General features: G+C 36.4%; 2 protein-coding genes and 1 long non-coding RNA gene across 7 annotated transcripts; 2 read left to right on the top strand and 1 right to left on the bottom strand.

Moving 5' to 3' along the window:
- Positions 1-1687: 1687 nt before the first annotated feature.
- LOC103719813 (uncharacterized) lies at positions 1688-16880 on the top strand. Of its 4 annotated transcripts, XM_008809224.6 has the most exons (3): positions 1688-1997; positions 6964-6979; positions 13436-14169. In XM_008809224.6, exons 1-3 carry the CDS (start codon positions 1801-1803, stop codon positions 13649-13651), a joined length of 429 nt encoding a protein of 142 aa, XP_008807446.2. In that variant the 5' UTR covers positions 1688-1800; the 3' UTR covers positions 13652-14169. The 4 variants fall into 4 exon arrangements, with proteins under 4 accessions (XP_008807446.2, XP_088575718.1, XP_089786153.1 ...); XM_088719592.2 differs by lacking the exons at positions 1688-1997; positions 6964-6979 and adding an exon at positions 16546-16880 and having other exon boundaries at positions 13297-13670; XM_089930027.1 differs by lacking the exons at positions 1688-1997; positions 6964-6979 and adding an exon at positions 16584-16880 and having other exon boundaries at positions 13297-13670.
- On the bottom strand, positions 8819-9602 carry LOC108511737 (uncharacterized). Of its 2 annotated transcripts, none has more exons than XM_089930343.1 (2): positions 9480-9602; positions 8819-9283 (listed from the first exon to the last, which is right to left on the bottom strand). In XM_089930343.1, exons 1-2 carry the CDS (start codon positions 9600-9602, stop codon positions 9206-9208), a joined length of 201 nt encoding a protein of 66 aa, XP_089786469.1. In that variant the 3' UTR covers positions 8819-9205. The 2 variants fall into 2 exon arrangements, with proteins under 2 accessions (XP_089786469.1, XP_089786468.1); XM_089930342.1 differs by having other exon boundaries at positions 8819-9264; positions 9452-9602.
- A 7029-nt stretch (positions 16881-23909) lies between the features above and the next one.
- LOC148703643 (uncharacterized) lies at positions 23910-25656 on the top strand. Its single transcript, XR_015976968.2, has 3 exons — positions 23910-24098; positions 24178-24422; positions 24532-25656. It is a non-coding gene; the product is annotated as an uncharacterized LOC148703643 (long non-coding RNA).

Consider the following 25656-nt stretch of genomic DNA (forward strand, 5'->3'; position numbering starts at 1 on the left):
TAGTTGAAAGCACAGTGGTTCCAACACGGGGCAAATTATCATGCAAAATAAGTGCATTTGCATGCACTTGGATTGCCAAAGCCAAAATGTTGGAGGTATGGCTTTTCGAAAGTTTAATCGAACATTAAATGATGAACTTATGAGTTGGGATCCTATGTGGTGCGTTTATTGAGGAAGGTATATATTTGGATGGGCGACACATCGCCAAGATGGAAGACAGCCGTCCATCTCCGAGATGGGCGTGCTAAATATCATGGGCTGAAAAATTGGTGACAGTCATACATCTCTAAGATTAGCGCTGCAGTGCAAAGCATGCACCATGGAGATCCAAACTCCAAACTTACAAGACTTTCTTAGTTCTCAATGTCAAAATACCATGTTGATAAAACCATTGAGTCCAAAGACTTTAGTGCAGCCATCAAGAGAGCCCAGCTGGCATCTTACTTATTTAAATGAGAATGCGAAGCATCAACTTAGAAATATCTTTGAATATAATTTCTTAATGTGGCGACAAGCAATTGACAGGCCACCAAACAAATGAAGCAATGCAAAAGTTCTAGACCTAGGAAAATATATTTGGATGATGTTTCCAAGATGCTAAATCATGTTGTTTAATATATCAATCAATGGTAGGTAATTGAACAATGCATTATATAATCCTTACGTAACTACTTATCTTGTTAATTAAAGCACCGAACATTGAGCTGTTTGCTGCATGGAGGACGGTGAATAATTGAACCGTTGAAACCTTCCAAACTCCTGCCTTCCAAACTGGTACAAACTGGAGAGGACTGGAACTCAATTATTTTGGTACTTTTAACTCCTAGCATGATCAATGCATTGTTGGATGTGACAAACGTGGTGCATTCGAGTGGAGGCAATCACAGCTATTGGGTGTCACAAGTGGCCTTTAATTAGCCAGTCTCATATGGACCACTCGATTCACCCTTGTGGACCCAAAGCCATGAAGGAGCCCTCTCACCAAACATTCAAATCCATGTCTCCCTACAATTACAAGAAGACAAGAAGGTTGTAAAGATGAGGAAATAAAGTTTTTTAGTGGTGGAATTGGTGTGACTGGTAGCTGCAATGGTGGGGTTTTGGATCTTTGTCAGCAGCCTTGATTCTCTTACCTTAAGGGCTTGTTTTGGTTCGCGGGAAAAGAAGAAGGAAAAGTGTGGTCAACGAAAAAGTAATGAGATGCCTCTTGTTTGGTTGGAATTTTCAAAGGAAAGAGAAGAAAAAGTTGTATTCTCATAGGAATATGATTCCCATATTTTATGAAAAAGTCTTTTCCATGAGAAACATGAGAAAGTTACTTTCCCATAAGCCGAAAATCACTCTATTTTTATTTTTTTCTAAAAACGCCCTTCAGCATTAAGGAGACATTAAATATCTAATTTTTATTAAGAATATAATAGAAATTATACATAACTTTACTAGGAAAGTGGATGATCAACCAAACATAAGCATTCTGGAAATCTGTCATTTTTTCATGGCCAACCAAATATACCAAAAATATTTTTTCAGACATCCTTTTCCTATAAATCTACTTTTCAGAAATCATATTCTTAGAAAGAAAAATGTTTTTCATGAACCAAACGAGCCCTAAGCCACTTTCCACCTCACTCCTCACCTTCCATTTCTCCCAACTTTAGCCAAGAAGTCCCATGGGTATATATATATATATAGATAGCATCACCACCTCAAGGAAGTAAAATATGTGTGGAGAGAAGCAGAGCACCATTGAAACAGAGAAAGAGAGACAGAGCTAGAGATCTCTCGGAGAACAAAGAGGAGATGTCGGACTGGGGGCCAGTGTTCATAGCGGCGGTGCTCTTCATTCTTCTCTCACCAGGACTCCTATTCCAGATCCCAGGGAAAAACAGAATAGTGGAGTTTGGCAACTTCCAGACCAGTGGAATCTCTATTCTAGTCCATGCCATCATCTTCTTCGCTCTTGTTGCCATCTTCCTCCTCGCCATCGGCATCCACATGTATCTAGGCTCCTAATTATCCCTCCTCTCTAAAAAAAATTCCCATCTTGGAGCTGTTTCTCAAATGGGTGTTCTTAGTTCAGTGTATTTTCTCCAAAATCTCATTTTGGTGTTGTTTCCTCTATGGTTCCTCTTAGTTCAGTGTCATGTTGTTACTAGTGTTTTTAAGAGTTTTGGTCTCTCTTTGTTCCCTAATGCTGCAGTGTTGTGTAACTGAATAATGGAAAGATCATCTGCATAAAATTTGTTGCTGCTCTCGTTCTTTCAAAAAAAGTAATTTATTGCTGCTCTCATGTCATGTTTAGATGAATTTGTCTGATAGCAACTGGCTTATCCATACACTAGACATTGAATGGATTTTGAGTCCGTACTCTTGATACACTAAGTGGATATTGAGCTTGAATCCAAAGACTTGGTCAAAGTGATTTCAAATATTTTCATCTCTGATATCTTCTTGCTTGCTTCCATGTCTTCCAATCAGTTGTAGCTTTCAATGATGTATTCAACACACTAAAATGAGTTATTCCAGCAATCTTTTTGCGGCTGCTTGTTGGTTTTTTCCGCATTTCGTACTAAGAATTGTCGTGTTCTTGAGTATAGTAATGGTCTGCCAAAAAATTTTATGTTATCAATATATATTTGTTAGATTGCAAATGTACAAATTTAACAACCTATGGAATGACTTCTGCTAGCGAAAATCTAAGAGGAGCACAGATTTGTTGGGACTAGAATATGATGTTAATTTTTTTTTGAAAAAAGAGGGAGATCCATGCAAATTTTAGTTATGTAGTTTCAAATATTTAGAGATGCACCATCCGAGGCTCAAATATCAAATATCTGGTTGCTGTAACAGAGAGGTAACCAATGAGATTAAGTACCAATATTGTCACGGCTCATATTCGGAGCTTGATATGGACGTATTACCAAGAGATACAACCCACAATAATACGAAGCCAACCGTTTTCTTTAGCTTCCAAATTCATCTCAAACAAAATAGAATAAATAGAAATCTAATTTTATTATTTATTAAATACAACCATTATCGGTTCAGAGCTTTTAAATCTAAACATAAATGTCCAACCCATAATCCTCATAATTTAGAAAATTACTAAGCTACAAATTCATAATCAACTAAAGAACTAAAGTTTTGCTATATAGATCATCAAGCTTGGTAGCACGAACTTCAAGCTTGGATCATGCTTCATCCCTACTGATCTTATTCGCCTAGAGAGAGAAATATAAAAATAAAGATTTATGAGCAACACGACTTAGTAAGTAAACCTTTCACCATCTTATCGGATCAAGCATAAGTTTTTTTTTTTTTGCATGAATAGATGCCTCATAAAGTGAAAACAACAATTATTGCAAGATAGAACATCTCATAGTAAGTATCATATGATAAAAAAAGTCATAAAATTAATCATGCATACAATATCATGAATATATCATAAACAAGGTTCCAGTTATATGGCATAAATAAAATCATAAATCATTTACCATTTAACCATATCATTAATCAAATTACTTCTTTCAGACTAAATGCTGAGGTTACTATTATACTTGTGATAGTGTCGTAATCGACATACGCCAACTACTATTATCTATTGGTAGGGTTACCAACTACCATTATCCACTGGTAGGGTCGTATGCCAACTACTATTATTCGCTGGCAAAGTTGTATGCCAACTACTATTACTTGCTGGCATGGTCGTATGAAACTGGATGTCGATCTATACCACTTTTCGGGGCCATATATGGCTATCTCAGAATTTTTTTGTCATAGTCCTTAAAACAATTTTTCCTAAGTCATATGTTCTTAAATTATATTTTTTTGAATCATATATGAATAAAACACTAAAAGGCTTTATAGAGTTTATAGTCCACAAATAAGCATTTAGTAGTAGAATAATCATAAAATTATTATTTTCATAATAAAAAATTCATAAATATGGAGTATATATTCATAAATAGTACTAAATGGTAAAATAATCATGGAGTGTTGTTTCGTAATAAATCATGAGTTTTATAAGATTATATGCTTGATTTTTTATCTTAAGAAAATATGATATCATCAATATTTAATACTATTTTTATATTTTCATAATACCACAAAAAAGTAGAAATTTGAAAACTAATAAGGAGGGTAGGGTTACTTACAAGTTCGAAAATTACTAAGGAGTATAAGACTTACTTACCTCTTCTACCTTAGATCTTTTAACTTCACCAGATAAACTTGTTAAACATATTTAAAAAATATTAAGAGTAAGATTATTTCCTATTTTGTAACTTTAATGAAATAATTTGAGAAGACTTAACTGAGCGTACAGTGGTTTCATGTGGGTTAGATTTAGACGATTCACTTAGTAAATCTCAATCAGGATCAAGATCAATCAACGGTGGTTGGGGGCTCGTTCTTATATATAGAGGTGCTCCTAGGGTCCCTGCGACCCTAAGACTCCTCATCCTGGCGCAAATTGCTAGGGGGAGAGGAGGAAGACCCTAGCTAATACGCGTGGCGAACGCTATTTGCCCCCCTTGGGCCAAGCTTGGGCTGGTCAAATGGACCGGGCCCAGGCAGGCCTTCACAAGTATAGAATAATTTATTAAGGTTTGAACACAATAAGACACTGAGTTGAATATGAAATGACTTTAAACGTGCATATATCTCTTCAATACTACTGAAATACTTTGTTACACTTGGTTTCCTCAATAAACCAATATCGAAAAACTCTGTGATAATTCATCCATTTTTCTTGTGTGCAGAATTTCAGTATGAGCTTATGTGCTTGAAATTTATCATTTGATGAACTATTCGCTCAGTTATCTTTTTCTAAAAAACATATAGCACTGGTGGATGTCTTCTGGATGCTGCTCTTATCCTTATATCATTTAGGCGGTTTGTGCGCAATCTTAGCAATTAAGTCTACCTTTTCTGTTACTTTATATTTGTTTAAGCATCAAGGATTTTTTCCCTTTTTCATTTTCTTCTGCGAAAATGGTGGTGGATAAGAAACTGGTGATAGTTTACTTCTTAAAATTATTTTCAAAGTGGTAATGACAAGAGACAGTTTGATTCATGGTCGCTCTGTAGCTTGCGTCCGTTATTCTTATCTATAATTCTATAATTCCATGCATATACCAAAGTACTCGGTCTTACAGTACAAAGAATTCATCAAAACATCAGTTTGAAAATTTATACAACTTTTCATGAGAAGGATCTTGAGCACCACCGCAATCAAGTAGTCATCAATAGAGGAAATACAATTATAAGACATCCAAGCATAAATGAGGCACATCTGCCCTGGCAGGAGAAGATTAATAACAAGATTTTGTTTTTTATCATTCTTTTTTCTGGAGAACTAAAGATGGAGTGTAGACAATTAAATAGCTTTAAGGCAACCACTTAGAAAAAATTCCTTTTGCAAGAAGTAACATGAAACATTAGAATATTGATATAACATGATATCAGATTAGTTATAGATGTATGCAAAGTTTTGAAAAAAGGCACACTAGGTAATTAGGGATGTAAAGATGTAACACGCCACTTGTACTACAAACTCTCATGTAATATAGTATTAAATCAATATCTTTAATCATTACTCAGTAGCAACATGTTTGAATTCACTATAGAAACTGAAAAATATTTGCCAATATCTCCTATATGTATTGGCAAATTAGCCTCTCTAAATGAAGTTGTATAATTGGTATAAAGAGCTTGATTACTTATACAGAAATAACTTAAGGTTCTCACGTATACATAGAAAAGTACAATCAAAATCCAATTACAAATAACATTAGAAAATCAACTGTTGTCTGAGAGGCAGCCCAACAACACCAAAGGATTAGAAGACTCGAACAGCTGCTGCCTTGTGTCAGGCAGTGGAGAAGGGAGGAGATGAGGAATTTGCCACTGCAAGAGCCTTCATTTATGGTATGCATAGAGTTTATCCCACCCTAACCAAGCCTATTCTTCCTTCTGGTTTGATGAGAGCTTCGATCGACATGCATGTTGAAGCCTGAAAATCAGCGTTAACAACAATACACACCATTACATCAAAAAAATAAAAATAAAAATAAAATAAAGTAGAGCATTAATGGGATGGGATAACACTCATGCCTTTTCCCTGTCTTTTTTTTCTCTCCATCTCAGGCTAGATCTTTTTATGTTTATTTTTACGCGATTTGTGTTTATTTCCACAAACTAGTTCAAGAGGTAGTGTTTATTATAGAGACCTCAGTATTTATTTTTGCAGAGTTAGTACACCCATTTTTTTTCTTTATTTTCGCAATTGTTGTATTTATTCTCATGGACTAGGTTTTATCGTTTTAAGATTAGTATTTATCTCGAACACCTTAGTACTTATTTCTATAAGTTGGGTGGAGAGAGAGAGAGAGAGAGAGAGAGAGAGAGAGATGCTTCTCCAGGGATGGGCATGGGCATGGGCATGGGTGGCACGTCCTATCCCCCACCACCAATCTATATATATGTATGCATATATATATATATATATATATATATATATATATATATATATATATATATATATATATATATATATATATATATATATATATATATATATATATAGCTCTCATTTTTTCTTAAGTTTTGATGAGATCTTGCTATTAGTAATTCACATAGGCACGACAAGAGATAGATGTCATAACATCAGATGATTTCTTTTTGATGTCTAACCTTAATCCATGAACCTTTATTCAATAAGTCCATGAATTTAAGATGTGTATAGTATTTAGCGTGGATTTAAAGGTGTCATTTGAGGTCAAAGATATAAAGATCATATATCAATTTCCTTTCTACATTTTAGCTCCATGAGAGTAGTTTCTTGTTATAGGTGGTGTTGACATTACGTTATATAGATGCTGTATCTTCATCCAATCATCCATAGTTGAGTTTAGAAGTACTTTCAAGTGATTTTTTTTTCTCAAATTGTAACTGCATATTTAGCTTCAATTTATATCTAGTTATTCATATAATTTATAATCTTATATAAAATAATATTCAAAAGTACTACTTCTGGTGTATGAGCTACTAGAGAAGACATCTTACAAATTAGTTAGAATTAATACCAAGAATTTCAAGTCATTTGCTGACCTATACCCTACATATATAAGTGTGAAGATGCAGTACAAAAATCCCCTTCTTCCCTACCGTGTCAAATTCTACCTTTTTAAGCTTTATATTTGCATGTCTAACAAGTATTAAGTTTATCAATTTTCTCCAATATCTCACTTAAACTTGTATACCATGGTCTGCCGTACCGGTCCGGCCTAGGACCGGTACTGGATCAGCTGAAATCCGGTACCGGTAATTTATTGTTGAAGAACCGGTACGGAACCGGTACGGGATCGATTCGGACCGGTACGGAACCGATTTCATACTGGTCTGGAACGCCACCGGTACGCCGACCGGTACCGGTACGGCGGACCTTGTTCTATTTCTATTACTAACAATTCTTTTTGAAAAATGGCCATCTTTGATGCCACCTGTACTAAATTTATAGTTTTTTTCACAGTTATGATTTATACTTAAAAAATCATGTAAGTTGTACTTCTCACACTAGGCATATGCTCATTAATGCTTAATGCATAACCTAATTCCAATCAATAATAGCAAACATCATGCTAAAAATGAGGTTCCAATTAACATTTTCTAGAGCCTAGTCCATGCGCTCCACATGAGAGATAGAAGAGTACAGATGGTCAAGAAAAGTGGGGAGAAAGTGTAAAAAGGATAGCCTTGGAATACTCAAAAATGTGGACTACACCATTAAGCATTTGCATTTTTTATGTTGAAATGCAAATAAATTGTTAGATCAGTCCATGGCCTTACTTCATCCTGACTTCATTAGGTCCAATTTGACAGGGTTTTCTAGATATACGGTTTGAGTTTTAGTTTGAAATATGATCTATAGATTCTCAAAGGTGTAGCCACACGCCCTTGAGAATTTGCCATACAATATAGGGTGATAAAGTGTCAGGATCAACCTATGACTTGGTTTTGAGCTGATTAGGTCTGACATGACCAAATTCTAAATATATAGGTCGAGTTTGGGTCTGAATTGAAGAAATTGAGTTGGCTTTGGACGTCATATGCTTTCGGACTTGATCTAACATAAGCCTACTGGTGCACTCATTAGGCATAAAATAGCTCCCAAAATTTCCAGCTTAATCTAACTCAATTTAAAATGTTATGTCTCCTGACCCCTCTACAACTTATTTCAGGTTTATAGGTTGAGTATCAGGGCTACTTAATTATTTGTAGACGAAAGGCTCAGTTAAGATTAGTTGTATCATTAGTTATAGCATTTCCCACCAATATTCCTCTTTTTTAAGGAAGTAATTGAGGTTTGTTCCTTGTTGACTAAAAATTTTATTTTCAGTCCTTGATTTGATAGCCATTTTATGTTTCCTCATTGACTTATTCTTAAGTGTGCAAAAACTAGAAATAACAAGTATGATGGAAATAAGTGGGTTCGATTAAACATAAAATAACAACCAAACAAAGGACTAGGTATTAGTTAAGTAGGTGTTTTTCAGTCTCTCTACTTGTAGTCCATCTTATTACTAATTTCTTTGAATTCTCTTGTGATCCATTTTATTCCTAATTTTCCTTGCAGACATGGGATAAATAGTATACTTTCTTGCAGACATGGGATAAATAGTATACTTTCTTTTATCTTGTACTTTACTCAAATTTAAACTAAACCTAATATGGGTGCAAATGCAACAGTTTAGGTTTGGATGATCCAACAAGTCCAAACTATTTTCTACTGATCCGACTCAATCCAATCTACCAGCTTGGTATTGCCTTCATTTTTTGTTTTTATTTTGAAAAAATCTAAAAAGGAAAATGAACTAGATTGAACTACATGTGCAATAAAACTCATTAAATTTTTAAAATTGTTTGTAAAGTTTTTTAAAACTTTTTGAAGCAAAGGTTCATTTCTTTCGGCAAGGATAAAAATAAAAACAAGGAATAGCAGCGGTTTTGTTCATAAACAATCTTCAACATTAATCTTTATAGAGTATTTGACAATATATAGAAAAACAAAAGTTTAAAAACAACATCCACACCCAAAAAAAAAGGATCACATAAGCTCATAAAAGTGGAAAAATAAAAAGAACAGGAAAAACAAGACTGCCACTTTGAGGGCCAATGAAGATGGAACTACGATCTGACACTAGCCTTAAATATAGAGATGAGCTTGCAGAATGACAAGGAACGACATGAGGAGCATGGGCCAGAATGGAGACCCAGGAGTGGCCTAATGTATTTGGGAGCCTAAGGCCGTTTTATCTTTGAGGCCTTCTCTGCAGTGGGCCGGCCTAAGGCGAACTCACATGAGGCTTTTTTTTCTTTCCATTTTGTCTTTGAGGTTTTTCTTACGGTGAGCCTCCTTTAGGTCGGGGCCTTAGGCGACCGTCTCAGTTACCTAAGGATTGGGCCGGCCTTATGGAGACCCAGCTGGTTTTCATGTTCATGAAGTCGACTGGCCGGTGCTTCCCCGGCAACTGAAAGATCACTCCGGGGCTCAGGAATGCAAACAGAGCTGAATCGATGATGGAGGGAGCCCAATCCTTCATGGATAGCACTATATATCCGAGTACCTAAAACGTAGTGGCCAACTTTTCTGAAGTTGATCACCCCCGAAAAACAAGAGCTTAGAGAACTAATGGAGACCTTTGAAGTGTTTGAATTCAAGATGATATATAGAAAAGATGATGATGCTATTGAGATCAGAAGGAAAAGGTACCTAGGATGCCAAAATGCTCATTGCTTGGACAGTAATCTGGGAAAGCTAGAATAGAACAATCATTCCAAGGAATTCACCTTTAATTTTTTTTTTCTTCAAAAAAGTATATGCTACTGTTAACCAAGTGGTGCATTAATAACAAGTTAAATAAAAGATCACAAAGTTTTTGATGGCTTTGAGTAGGTGATACTATAATAATGAAGACCCTGAAATGCGCCTTGCATTACGGAGTGTGAACTATGTTGGGGAGTTCTTTCCATGGTTTGTGTTAACTAAGTAATGCTTGCATGACATTTGATCGATCAAAACTAGCAAAAGGATCGAGTAGTATAACTTAAGAATTTTTACAAATTTTTTGTTAGCATAATTTTAGGGATCACGTAACAACTAGCATCGTCTATAATATTTTTTCTTATTAGCGTGATTCTGTGCCAATCTATATTATTTTTCTTCATTAGGATGATCTCGTTAGAGTGATTTTAGGGATTATATAACAACTTATATTAGTTAGTAATATTTTTTATTGTTAGTGTGATCCTATAACAACCTATATAATTTTCTTTGTATAGAGTTTGTATACAAGTATATATAACCCCTGAGGTGTACCGAATATTCTGGATCAGAGAAATAAAATCTCTTCTCTGTTTTTTTCTCTTATTTTTTTTCTTTTTCTGTAAATATTTTAACATATTATTAGAGCCACCGATTACGTAACCTGCTGCCATCATGTCTTCCGCCTTTGCTGTGGCCATCGTCGTCATGTCTAGAAGCTTTGAAGACCCCCATTGCCGAATTATCGATCTCTGTTTCCAGGTGAATTAACACTCGAAAATTCTCTATTTTTTGGTGGATCCGCAGATTCTCTATTTTCTAATGAATTAATATTGATCTTATTGGTAGATCTGCATATCCTTTATTTCTAGTAGATTACTACCCGAATATTCTTTATTTTCTATGAATCTACAACTCCACCCTACCACTTTTTTTTCCAGCTTCAGATCTTCGGTTGTCTTTCCTCACCATCGCTCGTCCTATTTTCTTTATCTCCAGTTTAGTGTGATCCCATATCAGTCTATATTTTTTTTTTGTATGGAATCTGTACACAAGTATATATAACTCCCGAAATGTACCGAATATTCTGTAACAGAGAAATAAATTCTCTTCTCTCTCTCTTTTTCTCTTATTTTCGTCTTCTTCTACATATATTTTAACATTTTTATATGATATAAAAATATAAATTGATATGTAAATATAAAAAAAATTTAGAATCTTTGGTCAAACTAGACAATGTTTTAGTGCAGCTCATCCAGATCTAGTCGGACGTGCGCCCGATGGTAGAGGAGGCGTCGGTGAAGCTGGCCGCAAAGGCAGAGGAGGAGGAGGATGCGGGCGGTGGAAGGCAAAGGCAAAGGACCAGGCAGTGAGAGGCGAAAGCGGAGGAGGAGGGCGAGGTGGGAGGGGAGGTAGATGCCCGCACCGACAACTTCATCAATCAGTTCCGGCAGCGGCTCGAGCTTTAGCGACTTGACTCCATCGTGAGGTACAAGGGGATGCTCAACCGTGGGGTTGGAAATCGAAGTTAGAAATTATTAGTTTTCGCTTCTTTTGTCGTTAGAAATAGGGGAGAAAAGAAACGTCCTCAAATTGCATCCCTCTATATTATGTTTATGGTTGGGGATGAGGTTAGGTGATATAATTTGTAATTTGTAAATAAAACCCCAGATGGGGTTGGGGATGGGGTTAGGTGAAAGTGATCTCTCTGGCCGGATCAAAACAGAAAGAGTGTCTTTTATCACTATGAGCTTTCCGCTTTCATTCATTCGATACTCATCTGCTTCTATTTCCACTTTCCGTAAGCGAGTCCTGGCTCTTTCGAGCTGCTCAATGGCCCCTCTACGTAATTCTTCCGAATTTCGAATAGTACTCAAGGTCGCGGTATCTTTTTTACTCAAGATTGGGTCTCTATGCCAGGTGTTTTGCCCGTGGCTTCAGGGGGTATTCATGTTTGGCATATGCCTGCCCTGACCGAAAGATTTTGGGATGATTCCGTACTACAGTTTGGCGGAGGAACTTTAGGACACCCTTGGGGAAATGCACCCGGTTTATTCTTTAGGAACAAGCATTTTGTTTTTTTATTCTTTGTCTCTATAAGTCTCCTTTTTCTTTTCGGGAGCAGAGCAGTCACAGAATTGAAATGAAAATGATTGAAGTATTTTTAGAATGGCGATTCCTCACAATCGCTCCTTGTGATGCTGCGGAACCAGCGAAGCTAGGTGGTGCTATTATGGCGGGGGAAGGGTCTACTTCTGCTCCATCGGAATGCTTTTGTGGCAGGTCTTTCTATTACCGATATGGACCTCACTAATGGGTCTCGTTCTGTACCATAAGCGACGGCAGTCTTTAGCGGTCCGGTCATGTGTTCTATGACCATTTCGACGGCTTCGGACTCGGGAATGGCAAAGGACATCTTTGAAGCGACCGATGGAGATCGGTTAACATCATCTTCGAGATGAAACGTTTTCTCCGATTGCTAAAATGACCAATGTCAGATGCATTCTGTCCATAGCAGCGGATGGGAACTTTTTCAGTTAGATGTTCAAAACCTTCATGGTCGTTATAAAGAAAACCGACGTTCCGAAACGTCGACTCATCTTCGGAATCCAGGCAGGGAATTTATTTACAGTTTATTGTAATTTGTAAAAGAAACATCATTGATGAGATTATATGTAATTTATTGTAATTTGTAAAAAAACATTATTAACGTCCAGATGAGATTATATGTTCTTTTGTTGTAGCATCTCATTGATGGAGTTTGTAAAACAAACATATTTCCCGACTTGAATTTTCTGAGCATGTGCTTTTTCATTGGTAATAGACTTCTAATTCTTGAGAGAGTATTGTATATATGAGGTTGCTGCAGAGACCGATGCTTATAAACGTCGGCGGAAGCCAAGATAGTCCGACGCTTTTATGCGTCGGTAAAGCTTCCATTTTTGCCGACGCTTTCAAAAAGCATCGGCAAAAAAAAATTCCACTTTCCTCCTACCGACGCTTTCAAAAGTATCGGCGCTAAAATTACCGACGCTTGTAAGCATCAATATTGACTTTAAAAAACACCGAAAAAAATAAATTTTTTTATAGTAGTAATACTATAATAATAAAGACCCTAAAATGAGCCTTGCATTACCGAGTGTCAACTATGTTTGGGGACTTCTTTCCATGGTTTGTTTTAACTAAGTAATGCTCGCATGACATTTGATCAATCAAAACTAGCAAAAGAACTGAGTAGTGTAAATTAAAATATGTAAATATTTGTATGATATAAAAATATAAATTAATATGTAAATATAAAAAATTTCGGAATCTCTGGTCAAACTAGACCCGCGTCATGTTTTGGTGCAGCAGCCAGTGAAAAGCACGTGAATCTACAGTACTTTGGGAAACGTGAACCTTTCTTAAACGTTGGGTGGTCACACGAGAAAATTAATAAAGAGAACCCGGATTCCAAACGTAACCGGCCCTGGTTTCCGCTCCATTCCTTCTCTTTCTTTATCAACCCCTTCCCTTTGCTCTCCTTTCCTTCTGGTCTCCCTGCAATCTCCTCCCTTTCTTTCTCCAATACCACACCTCTCCTCTCCCGTGTTCTTGGGGTCTCAGGGGGAGAGAAAGATGGCGGACTGGGCGCCGGTGGTGGTGGGGGTGGTGCTGTTCGTGCTGCTGTCGCCGGGGTTGCTGTTCGAGCTCCCTGGGACACACCGGGCGGTGGATTTCGGGGGCTTCCGGACCAACGGGAAGGCCGTCGCCATCCACACTCTCATCTTCTTCGCCGTCTTCACCATCCTCATCCTCGCCCTCCACCTCCACATCTACACCGGCTAATCTAGCTACTTAGGCTTAGGTAATTTCTCACTTATAATTTAATTTTAGCTTTCCATGGCTTGTGAGCACTGCTGCTGATGCTGCTGCTGATGCTGCTGCTGCTGTTGTTGTGATGAATGAAAAGAAGAACAGTCTAATTTTCTCCTTGTCCTCTTTCTTTTGATCCATCTCTGCAAGGGCAAGGGAGTTTCTTTGTGTCTGTTTATGATGCTCCGCCGGAACATGGAAACAGAGGCATGTCACTTGGATGGATGTATGTTGGGCTGCTTTCCATCAATTATTCCATGAGTCCTACTGTGATCATTAGTCATTACTCATGGTGGGCCATGCACCAAATATAGCTGGGGTAGGGTAGTCTGGTCTGGCTTGGTTTGTATCTTTGGCCATTAGGTTCATGCCAACTAGCTTATGTCATATCCAGGACTTGTTTGATCCAGACGATTTTTTTTTTCTTACTAAAGTAATCTTTTAAAAATTTGTTGCTTAAATATATGATATATGAAAAAATAGTTTTTACATATTTAGTTGATTATAGAAAAATCGTACATTGCAGAGTGGCTTATATTTGGTTGAGCATTTATTTTTCTAAAATAATTATATAAAAGGCTTGTTATGCTCCTAATAGAGGAAGATCTTATTCAACTCTATCTAAAAGCTTAAGAATATTTTTGAAAAAAAAAAATCTCAATTTTCAGCTTATGGAAATTGAACTCCCGTATGTTCTATATGTATTTTTCTTTTCCATAAAAAATCTACTTTTCCATCTATCTTCTTCAAAAAATCCAACCAAGCATGAAAAAAAGAGTCCTTGAATCGTGGTGAATGTGGAATGGAGGATTGTGATTCCTTTATTTTATTCTATTTTTTCATACACTTTAATTAAAATATTTCTTTTTTAATTGATGTAGTAATATTCATCTTAAAGAAGGAATGAGATAGAATTTAACCAAGCTTGTTTTATTTATGAAGAAGTACTTGTGTTTTTACAAGACTGCCCTTCAAATGTTCAAATGGTTGCATAGAGGAAACTAGTCTATCAGGTTGTTTTGATTCCAGAGTTAACCTATGTGAAATTGTTCTAACACTAGGCCCAAATACCCGGAAAAAATAAAAAAAACAAACATAAGATAGTCCAAATTGCATTCTTTCGTTCAACTATAATTGTTGAATTAGCAATGTGAAAGCTAACAATAATTGTTGCGACCTAACAACACGCTTGTCTAACGTTTGCAATAAAGTTTTGAGCATATTAATACAAAGACAAACAAAGATAATGCTAATACTTCTACCAAAAAAAAAAAAAAAGGATATTGCTAATACAACTCACTTACTTGAAGGACCAACAAACCCTACGGATCCCTCGGGTCGCAATACGTTAGACTGAGGGTATATATTTTTCCTTTTAATTCAAGAAATATAATGGGGATGCCGCTATGATCGACGTTATTTGATGATCCAGGAGGATTATCATGCTATTATGGACTAGTTTCACCATTTTGAATAGATTTAGATGTAGTGTGGAAGAAAGATCTAATGCATTTAGAATCTAATAATGAAGCGTAATTTCTTGAGTATATAACTTTCTTATACAATGTTCGTTTTCAACATTTCAAGCATCAAAATAAAGTCCTTTCCAAGTACCAAGCATGAAGGGTTAAAAGGATCGTTATGACACTAATGTAAGAGGCGATGATGTTCAGGGACCAAAATGGACCATGTAAGACTTGAAATGGACTAGTTTAAGTAAAATTTTTCTCTTCACTAGTATTTTGAATATATATATATATATATATATATATATATATATATATATATATATATATATATATATTTCAATTTGGAAGGAATTAGGCAATGAAGCTAGAGATAAAATTGATGTAGCAGTTAAAATCTAATTCTAAGACAAGTTTCACATATGTATATATATGCGTGCATACATAGGCAAAGAACCTAGAGATAAAATTCACGTAGCAGTTAAAATGTAATTCTAGGACAAGTTTCATACATGCATGCTTACATCCATACATACATGAATACCTACATACCTATATATACATGCACACATATATGCGTATACACATAAATGCATGCATAATTTAGAAAAAATTGCTTTCAACTAAGAGAAGAATTCGACTAGAGTTTCGAGAGGTAGACATCACTTATATAAATGGAGATTTTCTGTATCAATTTACATTTAGTTAATAAAAGAAAAAAGAGCTCAAAACTCAAAACTCAAAACTCTGCAGGAAAATTTCATTATGTTGCAAGATGATATAGCATTATTATACAATGTAAAGTGCTTAGATGAACATCTAACATGTTAATTAGGATGCAAAAATCATCAACTTCGGCACAAAATGAATAGCACTCTGCAAATTCATGAATCAAATGCTTAGGTATAATGCTGTAACATGTATTACAATGCCTACAAAAGGACTTGGCACCCGTCATTGACACCCCTTTATTAAGAACTTGGCCAAAATCCAAGAATCTAACTTTATGATGGCACTTTCATCATATTTCTTCGTAAACAAGAAAGAAAAAGAAAGCTCATGAGCTCCAAAGAGACATATGTGCCAAGTGGGAAGCTAGCTGTGGAGCCGCTCTTCTTATTTTGTTTCTACCCTTTATGAACCCAGCCCTCTTACTTTCCGGGACTAAATTATTTACTAATTTTATGATATCATTCTAGTGGCAAGTTTGGTTCGAGTAACAAAGCGTTATTCGGCGACTTGTGGCCGAACTTTATTCTTTAGGCCACTTGTGCTCTAACTTTATTCTTCATTCTATTATTTCTTTTAACAAGTTGGTTGGCAAGTGCATTACATGTGCCAACTATCATATTTAATTTGACCTATAAATAGTTTTTTCCTAACTTATTATTTTATTAATAGATAATTGAGATTCGATGGTGTTGCTGCCAATTCCACAGCGATGATACTGGCTGCTTCTATGGATCTGCAAGACAACAAGAGAAGGTCAGAGAGTTTATTTGTTTGGCACCAATCGAACTCTCTGATTATAGACGGTTTTTTGGTGAGAGGTGAGAAAGAAGGAGGAGTTGGTTGACCGATAGAATAATTCAGCAATTGAATACTGTGTAGTAGAGTGATTATCTTTCGCGGGAGGTCTTCAGGCTTATTAATGGTTGGGATTCCAAATCTCTCACATATCTTAACAAACTAGGAATCGTGCCATAACAAATGTCCATCGGAATGCTTTTGTGGCAGATCTTTCTATTACCAATATGGACCTCACTAATGGGTCTCGTTCTGTACTAGGTATGGATTTATATGAATCTGCTGCATCTTTTCTCTCTAGTGTTGGATCACCTACTAACTACTGCGCTGCGATAAGGATCGAAATATGGCTTTCAAATTAAGTTTCAAATTAGTAGATGCTGCCAAAGGGAGTGGCGATGCCATATGCAAAAAGGAAGAGACTCATAGAATGGCAGAGGCAAATAGAGCTTTTGCACACTTTCGTTAATCCATGAACAGGATCTATATAGACATATAGATCCATGGATACATACATCTCGATCGGAAAAGAATCAAAAGAAAAAGAATCGGACAATATCTTTCTCGAAACAACCAAAAAGGAAAAGAAAGATGAAACATAAATCATGATCAACTAAGCCCTCTTGTGGGCTTGCTTAAGAATAAGAAAGAGGAATCTTATGGAAATATCAGCCGTCTGATATATGATGGAATTGATAGAACCTCATGTGCATTTGAGGGAAAGTGTCGAGCTGCTTCTACCGCAAGAAAGTTCTGTTGGGCTTAGATTAGTTGTCAAGCTAACTGGTTGTTGAGCCGAGATAAGAGGCTTCAGTTCTAAAGGTCTTCTACTTTAGGTCTACTCACTACAGGAAAAGAGGAAAAAGCCGACGCTTAAATACCGACGCTAGGAAGATGCGTCGGTAAGTTTCGTTCCCGCGCCAAATTTTACCAACGCTTTTAATGAGCATTGGCAATTTGAAAAATAGGACGACGCTTAAAAGCGTCGTCGTAGGCCTCGAGCTAACATCATGTTGCAAAGCGTGTGGAGTGCATGGACGACCCTTTAAAGCGTCGTTGTTGTTGCCTAAGATGACACTTATAAGGGTCGTTGAATGTGAACCCTAAAACGACGCTTATAAGCGTCGGCGAAGGCGAAGCCCTTTCCAAACCTAGCGCCCGACCCCAAGCCCTCATTCTTGCCCTAGCTACTCCTCGAGCCTCCTCATTCTCCTCTCTGATGCCGCCCTAGCCCTCGTCTTCCTCCTCTCCGGCGTTGCCTTAGCCCCCGTCTTCCTCCTCTCCGGCATCGACCGACCGACCTCAACCCCCTCCGCTCGAGGTATTTTTCTTCTCCTCCCTTCTCTCCCTCCTTCTTGCTTGTTCTCCTCCTCTTCTTCGTGTGTTCGTGGGTTGTTTTTCCTTCTTTAATTTGTTCTCTTGCCCTCAAGCCGTGATCGAGCTTCGCCTCTGCCCGAGGATCTTCTCCTCCTCCCTCCTCTTCGGCATCGATCGACCGGCCTCAAGTCCCAATCGATTGAGGGCCGCCTCCGCCCGCAGTATTGCACTATGCATCATCAATTGCTTTTGGTGTTTTGATATCTACAAGAATAGGAGTTATAATGATAAATCAATATGGAATGATTTGTTCAAATCTGCTTGATTCGTTGGCCTGGCCTCTTCTTGTTAGGTTCCTCATTTATTGTTTGATACTCTATGGTCAGTGTTGTTTCATTGAATGCTAACGCCGCAGATAGAGTTAGATTAAGACAGATTAAATGGAAGTCCTCTTTTATGTTGCCTAATCTAGAAAAAAGCATAAGAATGCTCTTGGGAAAACACCTAATTGATGTCATGCTGGAACTTTGTGAGAACTACCACAAGCACAAGTCTTACTGTTTAACGATTTTGTTTTAATTAATACTTTGGTTTTAATTAGACTTGCAGTTAATGTTCAACTCAATCAGATGATTATTTTTCTAAAAAATCGTTAATTTAAATGTTTATGGTGCTACCGTAGGGTCCAACAGTAAGGCACGTTTGGCATGATAACCTGTTATTTTTTGGCATTTGGAAAGCCTGTGAAATCCAAGTGTTCCTTGAAAAACTTTGAACTGGAAATCTTTAAAAACAAAGACTCCATTTTAATGAAACTGATGAGACTAGTCCCCTCCATATTGTCAGGGGTAAAAAAAAAATCTACCAAAAGAAGCTTGTACGCAGAAAATAATTGAATAAAGCATGGTGGAGAAATCAGTAGTGGTCCTTTTAAGTTGCCTTCAATGGCAATGCTATCCTGCTAGACAGTTGAAAAACTTTAGTAGGAATATTTTAAAAGAAACCTTCATTTATTTAATGAAACTGGTGAGACTGATCCCTCCCTATTTCTCAAAAAAAAAAAATCTATAAAAAAATCTTGTAGGCAGAAGATGGAACACATAAACTGCCTTGGGAGAAATGAGTAGCGGTGCCTTAAAGCTGCCTTATATGTCAATGCCATCCTTATAAACAGTTGAAAAACTTTAAGCTGAAAATCTTACAAGAAACTGTCATCGAGAAATGAGCATCGGTAGCTATTGAGGTGGTAGCTCAGTGAAACTAAGCCTTACTTTCAATCAAGTGGTTCCGATTTCGAAACGCGCGGACGTCAATTAAATTGTGGAGACCGAATGCTCCCTACTCGGATACGTAGTCTGGAAGGGCTTATTGATCCTCTGGTAGCCTTGGTGCTAGGTATGATGTACTCACACGGAGGACAACTGTGCTGGAGCCCAAAAGGATAATGAGCCGAGCCCATAGATGGAGAGGGTATGAGTAAAATCGGCCGGCGTGTCTAACATACGGTCATTTCTGCCCGCATTGAACATTCTTCTGGTGGGATGGGAGCCTAGTGGAGGCTGCTACGCAGGGGTGAGCTTGTCTCTTTTTTCTCTCTTTTTTTTTGTTTCAGAAAAAAAAAAGAAGAAGAAAGAGTACCGGTCTTTTTAAGTTGTCTTGTGAGTAGTCTTTTTTTTTTTTTTTTTTTCTTTTTTTTTACCAAAGCGAGGAGGGTGCAAGGGGCAATCTCGTTGACCTCAGATCTAGTGAGAACGAGTCAACCATAGATTGCGGCTGTGATGGGTTACCACTACTGTGACCTTTATGGTGGCAAAAGCTTGCCCTGCCTTCACGTTGAGGTCTGCTCATTATAATACAACAACAAGCACAAGTCCTACTGTGACCTTAACTAGCTTGTTGTTTTAGATTGCAGATGATAAAGATCTTTGTTGATTTGACTCAGTCAAACTTAGTTATCAGTGTGGTAACATCACACCAGTCTGATTTTTTTTTTATACCATAATTTTATTTATCTTTTTTTATATAAATTGCAGTTCAATCGGTATTCTAATAGAATGGACAAAAGTTAGATAAATAAGTTGAGATGTAGTACCGAATATTTGGATGGAGTTCAAAATTTCATTAAGTTTGCTTTTTGAGAAATCTAATATGAACGAGAAGATTTTATGTTTATATCAAAAATGTGTAAACAGATCTGCTCTTGAACCCAAAATGGTTGAAGAACATTTGGTGATGAATGGTTTTCTAAAGGATTATACTGAATGGGTACTTTATGGAGAGTCCATATTGCCGTCTCCATGTAACCAACCTTCCTATCTAGAACACACCTTTAATTTTGGATCTAGCAACATGGAACGAAATTCTGTAGGAGAAGATGATATAAGGGACTTACTTAAAGATGCTCTTAGACATAGTATTAGAAATTTAACAGATTTTAGTGGAGGACAACAAGAAGACATAATAGGTGATCAGTGTACTGTTATTAATCAGTCCATGCATGTTGAGGAATCTATACAATCTGATGACATAGCTCGTTATGATAACTTGGTGAAAGATTGTGATTAAGAACTGTATCCGGGTTGTAAGAATTTTATGAAGATTTTTTTCTTCTGCATTTATTACATTTGAAATATTTGAATGGGTGGTCCAGCAAGTCTTTTACTATTCTTCTTCAATTATTAAAGGATGCATTTTCGGAAGGTATTACTTTGCCATCATCTTCATATGAAGCCAAAAAACTAATAAAAGAGTTGGATGTTGGATACGAGAAGATAAACAGTTGTACGAATGACTGCATTTTATATCGCGGTAAAAATATCAACCAAGAGTCGTGCTGAATATGTGGAACTTCATGATGGAAAAAACATAAAGAAGACGAGAATGATTCATTGACTGAAGTGGATGCTGTACCAACTAAGAAAAAACCGACTAAAATTTTGAGGTATTTTTCTCTTATACCAAGATTGAAATTTTTTTTTGCATCACCGAAGACCGCTTCCTCGATGAGATGGCATGACGAAGGCCGTACAAAGGATGAAATGTTACGACACCCAACGGATAGTCCCGCATGGAAAGCATTTAATGACAGGCATCCCGAATTTGCTTCTGATGTTCGCAGTATTAAGCTAGGTTTAGCTATTGATGGGTTTAATCCATTCCGAACGATGAGCTCAACATACAGCACTTGGCCAGTTATTTTGATTCCATATAATTTGCCACCATGGATGTGTATAAAACAGTATTCAGTAATTCTGTCAATGGTTATTCCAGGTGACAAGGGCCCAAGTAATAATATTGATGTTTTTCTACAACCTCTAATAGAGGAATTGAGACAATTATGGGAAGGTATTGATGCATTTGATGCTTTCGCTGGCCAAAATTTTAAATTGTTTGATGCATATTTGGACCATCAATAATTTTTCTGCATATGTTAATTTATCTGGTTGGAGCACTAAGGGGCGTATTGCATGTCTTTCTTGTGGAGATTTAACCCACTCATATTGGTTAAAATATGGAGGAAAGTTCTGTTATATGGGCCATCGTCGATGGTTAGAAGCAAACCATCCATTTCGATTTCAGAAAGACTTGTTTGATAGTACCATAGAGTTGCGATCTGCCCCTATTCCACCAACTGGAACTGAAGTCTTTAAACAAATGCATGGCACCAATTATATACCGGGTAAGGTCTCTCAATGTTAAGAAGAGGGGAAGCAGAGGTTGCTGAGGATGCTGATAACTTTTTTGAGAATGAAGAAAGATTAATAGTAGAGGTTGCTGAGGATGCTAACAACTTTTTTGAGAATGAAGACAACGTATATGGTCAGGAAAATGATGATGACTCAATGGCAGCATCTACACAGAAACAACTATGAAAAAAAAGGAGCATTTTCTTTGATTTATCTTATTGAAAGTATAATCTTTCTCGACATAATCTTGATGTGATGCATATAAAGAAGAACATTTATGATAACCTGATTGGAACATTGTTAAATCTTGATGGAAAGACGAAAGATAACTTGAAAGCGCATCTTGATTTGAAAGATATGGGCATAAGATAAGAGCTTCATTCAAAAGAGCTTGCCAGTGATAAATTTCATACACCTCCTACATGTTATACAATGTCTACTCAAGAGAAAGATCTTTTTCTAACGGTTCTGAAAAATATGAAGGTTCTTGATGGGTACTCATTGAATATTTCACGATGCGTAAATTTCAAAAAGCAAAAACTTTCAAATCTTAAAAGTTGCGATTGTCATATTTTGATGCAAGATATCTTTCCATTGGCTTTAAGATCGTCAATGCTGAAACAAGTTTCCGCAATTATTTTTTAGTTGTCATCATTCTTTAAGGCATTATGTTGAAAAGTTCTTGATCCTAAAGAGCTTGATCAATTGGAGTCTAATATTGCACTTACACCTTGCCATATAGAAAAGATCTTTTCTCCTGAGTTTTTCACTATTATGGTTCATCTACTCATCCACTTAGCGGCGGAAGCTAAACTTGGTGGATCGGTTCACTACCGATAGATGTATCCTATTGAGAGGTAATTTTTCTAAACTCTAATGTCCATATTTAATAATCAGTTTGATTTTGATATTTATTTTAAAAATTTATTGTTGAAGGTTTCTTGTGCGCTTAAAAGATTATGTACGTAATCGAGCCTATTCCGAGAGCTCGATTGCTGAAGGATATATTGCTGAGGAGTGTTTGACATTTTGTTCGAGATATCTTGAAGATGTTGAAATAGTTTTCAATCGACCTCAAAAAAATTGTGATATCATAGAGAATGCAGATGTTTACAGGTTCTCATCTGGTAGAAGAGTTTTGGGAAATGTTGAAAGTGTTGTTCTTGACCAAAAATCGTTGGCATAGGCACAATCGCTATGTCTTACTTCATAATGATATAATATCCGAGTCTCGCAGGTTAGTATGGTTAATTGAAATCTAAATTTACTGTGATATCAGGAGAATGTAATATTGGTACTTAATTAAAGATTTTCTGATCGTGCAGAGAATTCTTAATAGCTTAACAAAGTCTCAACCATAACATTCGTCCTACACCAAGAATTGAGCAACGATGGTTGGTTGAGTTATTTCCAGAATGGCTTTTCAAACAGATTAGATGTCTAATACATTAAGCTTTTTTTTTATTTTTTATAGAGAAAAATTAATCATTATTTCTATAATTCTTTTTAGATACCAATGATGATGGAGAGAAATTATTTTGAGGAGTTAATAGTCATTGCTCGAGGTCTAAATAATATTGTCAACAGATATGATGGATTCATTATAAATGATTTTAAATTTCATACTAAAGAGTGTGAGAAATTTAGAAAAATCTAAAATAGTAGAGTTATGGTTGAGGTGGACGGAAAAAATTATTATAGTGCTCTAACAGATATTTATGAACTGGATTATTATGAAAGTTTAAGGTAGCATTATTTCGATGTGATTGGGTGGATATAAACTCACATAGAGGTTTGAGGCAAGACATAAATAGATTCACACTTGTAAATTTTTCAAAATTGATATATACTGGTGTGTTATTGAAAAATGATCCATTTGTTTTTTCATCTCAAGCTCGACAAGTATTTTTTGTGCAAGATTTAAAAGATAAAAATTGGTCTATTATTATTAAGACGAAACTTAGGAACTTGTATGATATAGAAAATGGGTTGGAAGAGGAGGACGATGGTACTTATACTTAGTATATGTTTTATAATGTTGCGCCAACTGATGAAGTAAATGCGCCAATGAGTTTGGTTAGAATGGATGTTGAATGAGAATGTAGTATCTTAATGGTAAGTAAAATTTATGATGTATACGTTGAATGAATTATTGTGTTATCTTTTATTAGCAATTCATTTAGTATAAATTTATCATTTAACTAATATTAATTATTTTTTATGCATACAAGGTAACAATATGCCTTGAGAAAAACGATTTAGAGATGTGGAGTTCCAGCATTCTCAGGTGGGATCTTCTTCTGATCAGTCTCTGCAGTCCCAGCAGCCATGTGAGCACCAACAGCATGAGTCTGGATCTCAGCGCGAGCCTCCTGCTGATTGCTTAGGGGGAGGATGTTGCTATGGATGAGCTCCAGGTCCAGGGTAATTCGATTTAAACTTCAAATTTTATGTTCATATTTGTCTTCAATTTTTTAAGGCATATTTTATTTAATTTTAATAGATGGACAAGGGACAGTGAGAGCGAGATGGGGACCCACTTAAGCAAAGAATGTGTGGCAGCTTCGTGAGGGTGAGAAGATCATCATCTGATGCAACGAATTGGGGCAGCCCATCAATAGAGCTGAAAGTCTTTTATCAACCTTTTTAGGATCGGTTGCACACAAGGATCAGCTGTGTCCACTCAACTATACGAAGTGGAATGAAATGCTTCCTTCGTATAAGGTTTAGCTTCTTAGACTTATACAGGTAATGAATTGAATTTATTCTTTTTAATTTGATATCTCCTATATGTTAGTTTGCTTACTATCATAATTTTTGATTTAATATTATTATAATATTGTGTATCTTGTTGTAGGGTAAGTTTGTACTCCCTTCAGAGCTCCATGATTGGGTGCTAAAGTCCCTCAACTGCAAATGGAAAGAATATAAGGAAAGTTGAAGACGGATTACAAGCACGAAGGTATGATAGAGGCGGATGTTGCTCGTATTTGTCCTCCTGATATATACCCTCAGCAGTGGAGGGAGCTTGTTCACTACTGATTTTCTGAAAGAGGACAGGTCACGTATATTGTTTCAATATCTTATATTATCTTTGTTATTAATATGGATTGTAATTATATACATTGAATATATTTTATTATGTACTTTTATTTTGGCAGACATATTACAATAATGGTAGAGCTGCACGAGCATCTCAAGCAGTTCCTCACATTTCAGGCTCGAAAAGTTATGCGAGACGTAGAAATGAATTCGTAAGTTCTTTTGAACTATTGAAACTCTACTAACATATAGCACATATCATGATATATAGTTTGTCAATATACATTTCGTGTGTGTAGATAGAAGAGCATAGGAGAGAGCCTAGTAAGGTAGAGTTTTATAAGATGACTCACACCCACCGAGATGGTAGTTTTGTCTGGAACGAGTTGAGAGATATAGTTGTATGTATTTATTTGTGATTTGTTCAAAAAAAAATTTATTAGTTTTACTTTTTTTTTGAATATTAATGTGACTGTTTTTTTGAGAGAGAGATATAGGAAAGAGCTACAACTCTTATTTTAGAACGCATTGGGGAGTCATCATCATCTGACGCGGCCAGTCGCGTCGAAGCTCAGGTCTATACCAAATTGATGGAACCAGAACGTTATGGTCGAGGGAGGGGTTATGGCGTTGGAGTCACCCCTACTCAGTTGTCTGCAGTGAGCCAATATACCCAAGATGCTAGACAAGGTAGTAGTACTGCAGAGGTTTGTAGTCTGAAGACAGAGATAGTACAGATAAAGCAATCATATGAGACAAGGATAGAGGAGATGAGACAGAGTCATATACCGATATGGCGGAATTGAAGCAAAGCCAAGAGTTGAAGATGCAATCTTTGTGGGATTAGCTGGATCATATTTCATCTTTTTTGCAGAAATTTGCCCCTCCGGTAAATAACTAAATATATATGAATATTTTACATAATTATAATATATTATTG

This window comes from Phoenix dactylifera, chromosome 4, assembly GCF_051530095.1.
Source record: "Phoenix dactylifera cultivar Ajwa chromosome 4, Ajwa_hap1_PhDact_Kaust_v1.1, whole genome shotgun sequence".
NCBI lineage: Eukaryota > Viridiplantae > Streptophyta > Magnoliopsida > Arecales > Arecaceae > Phoenix > Phoenix dactylifera.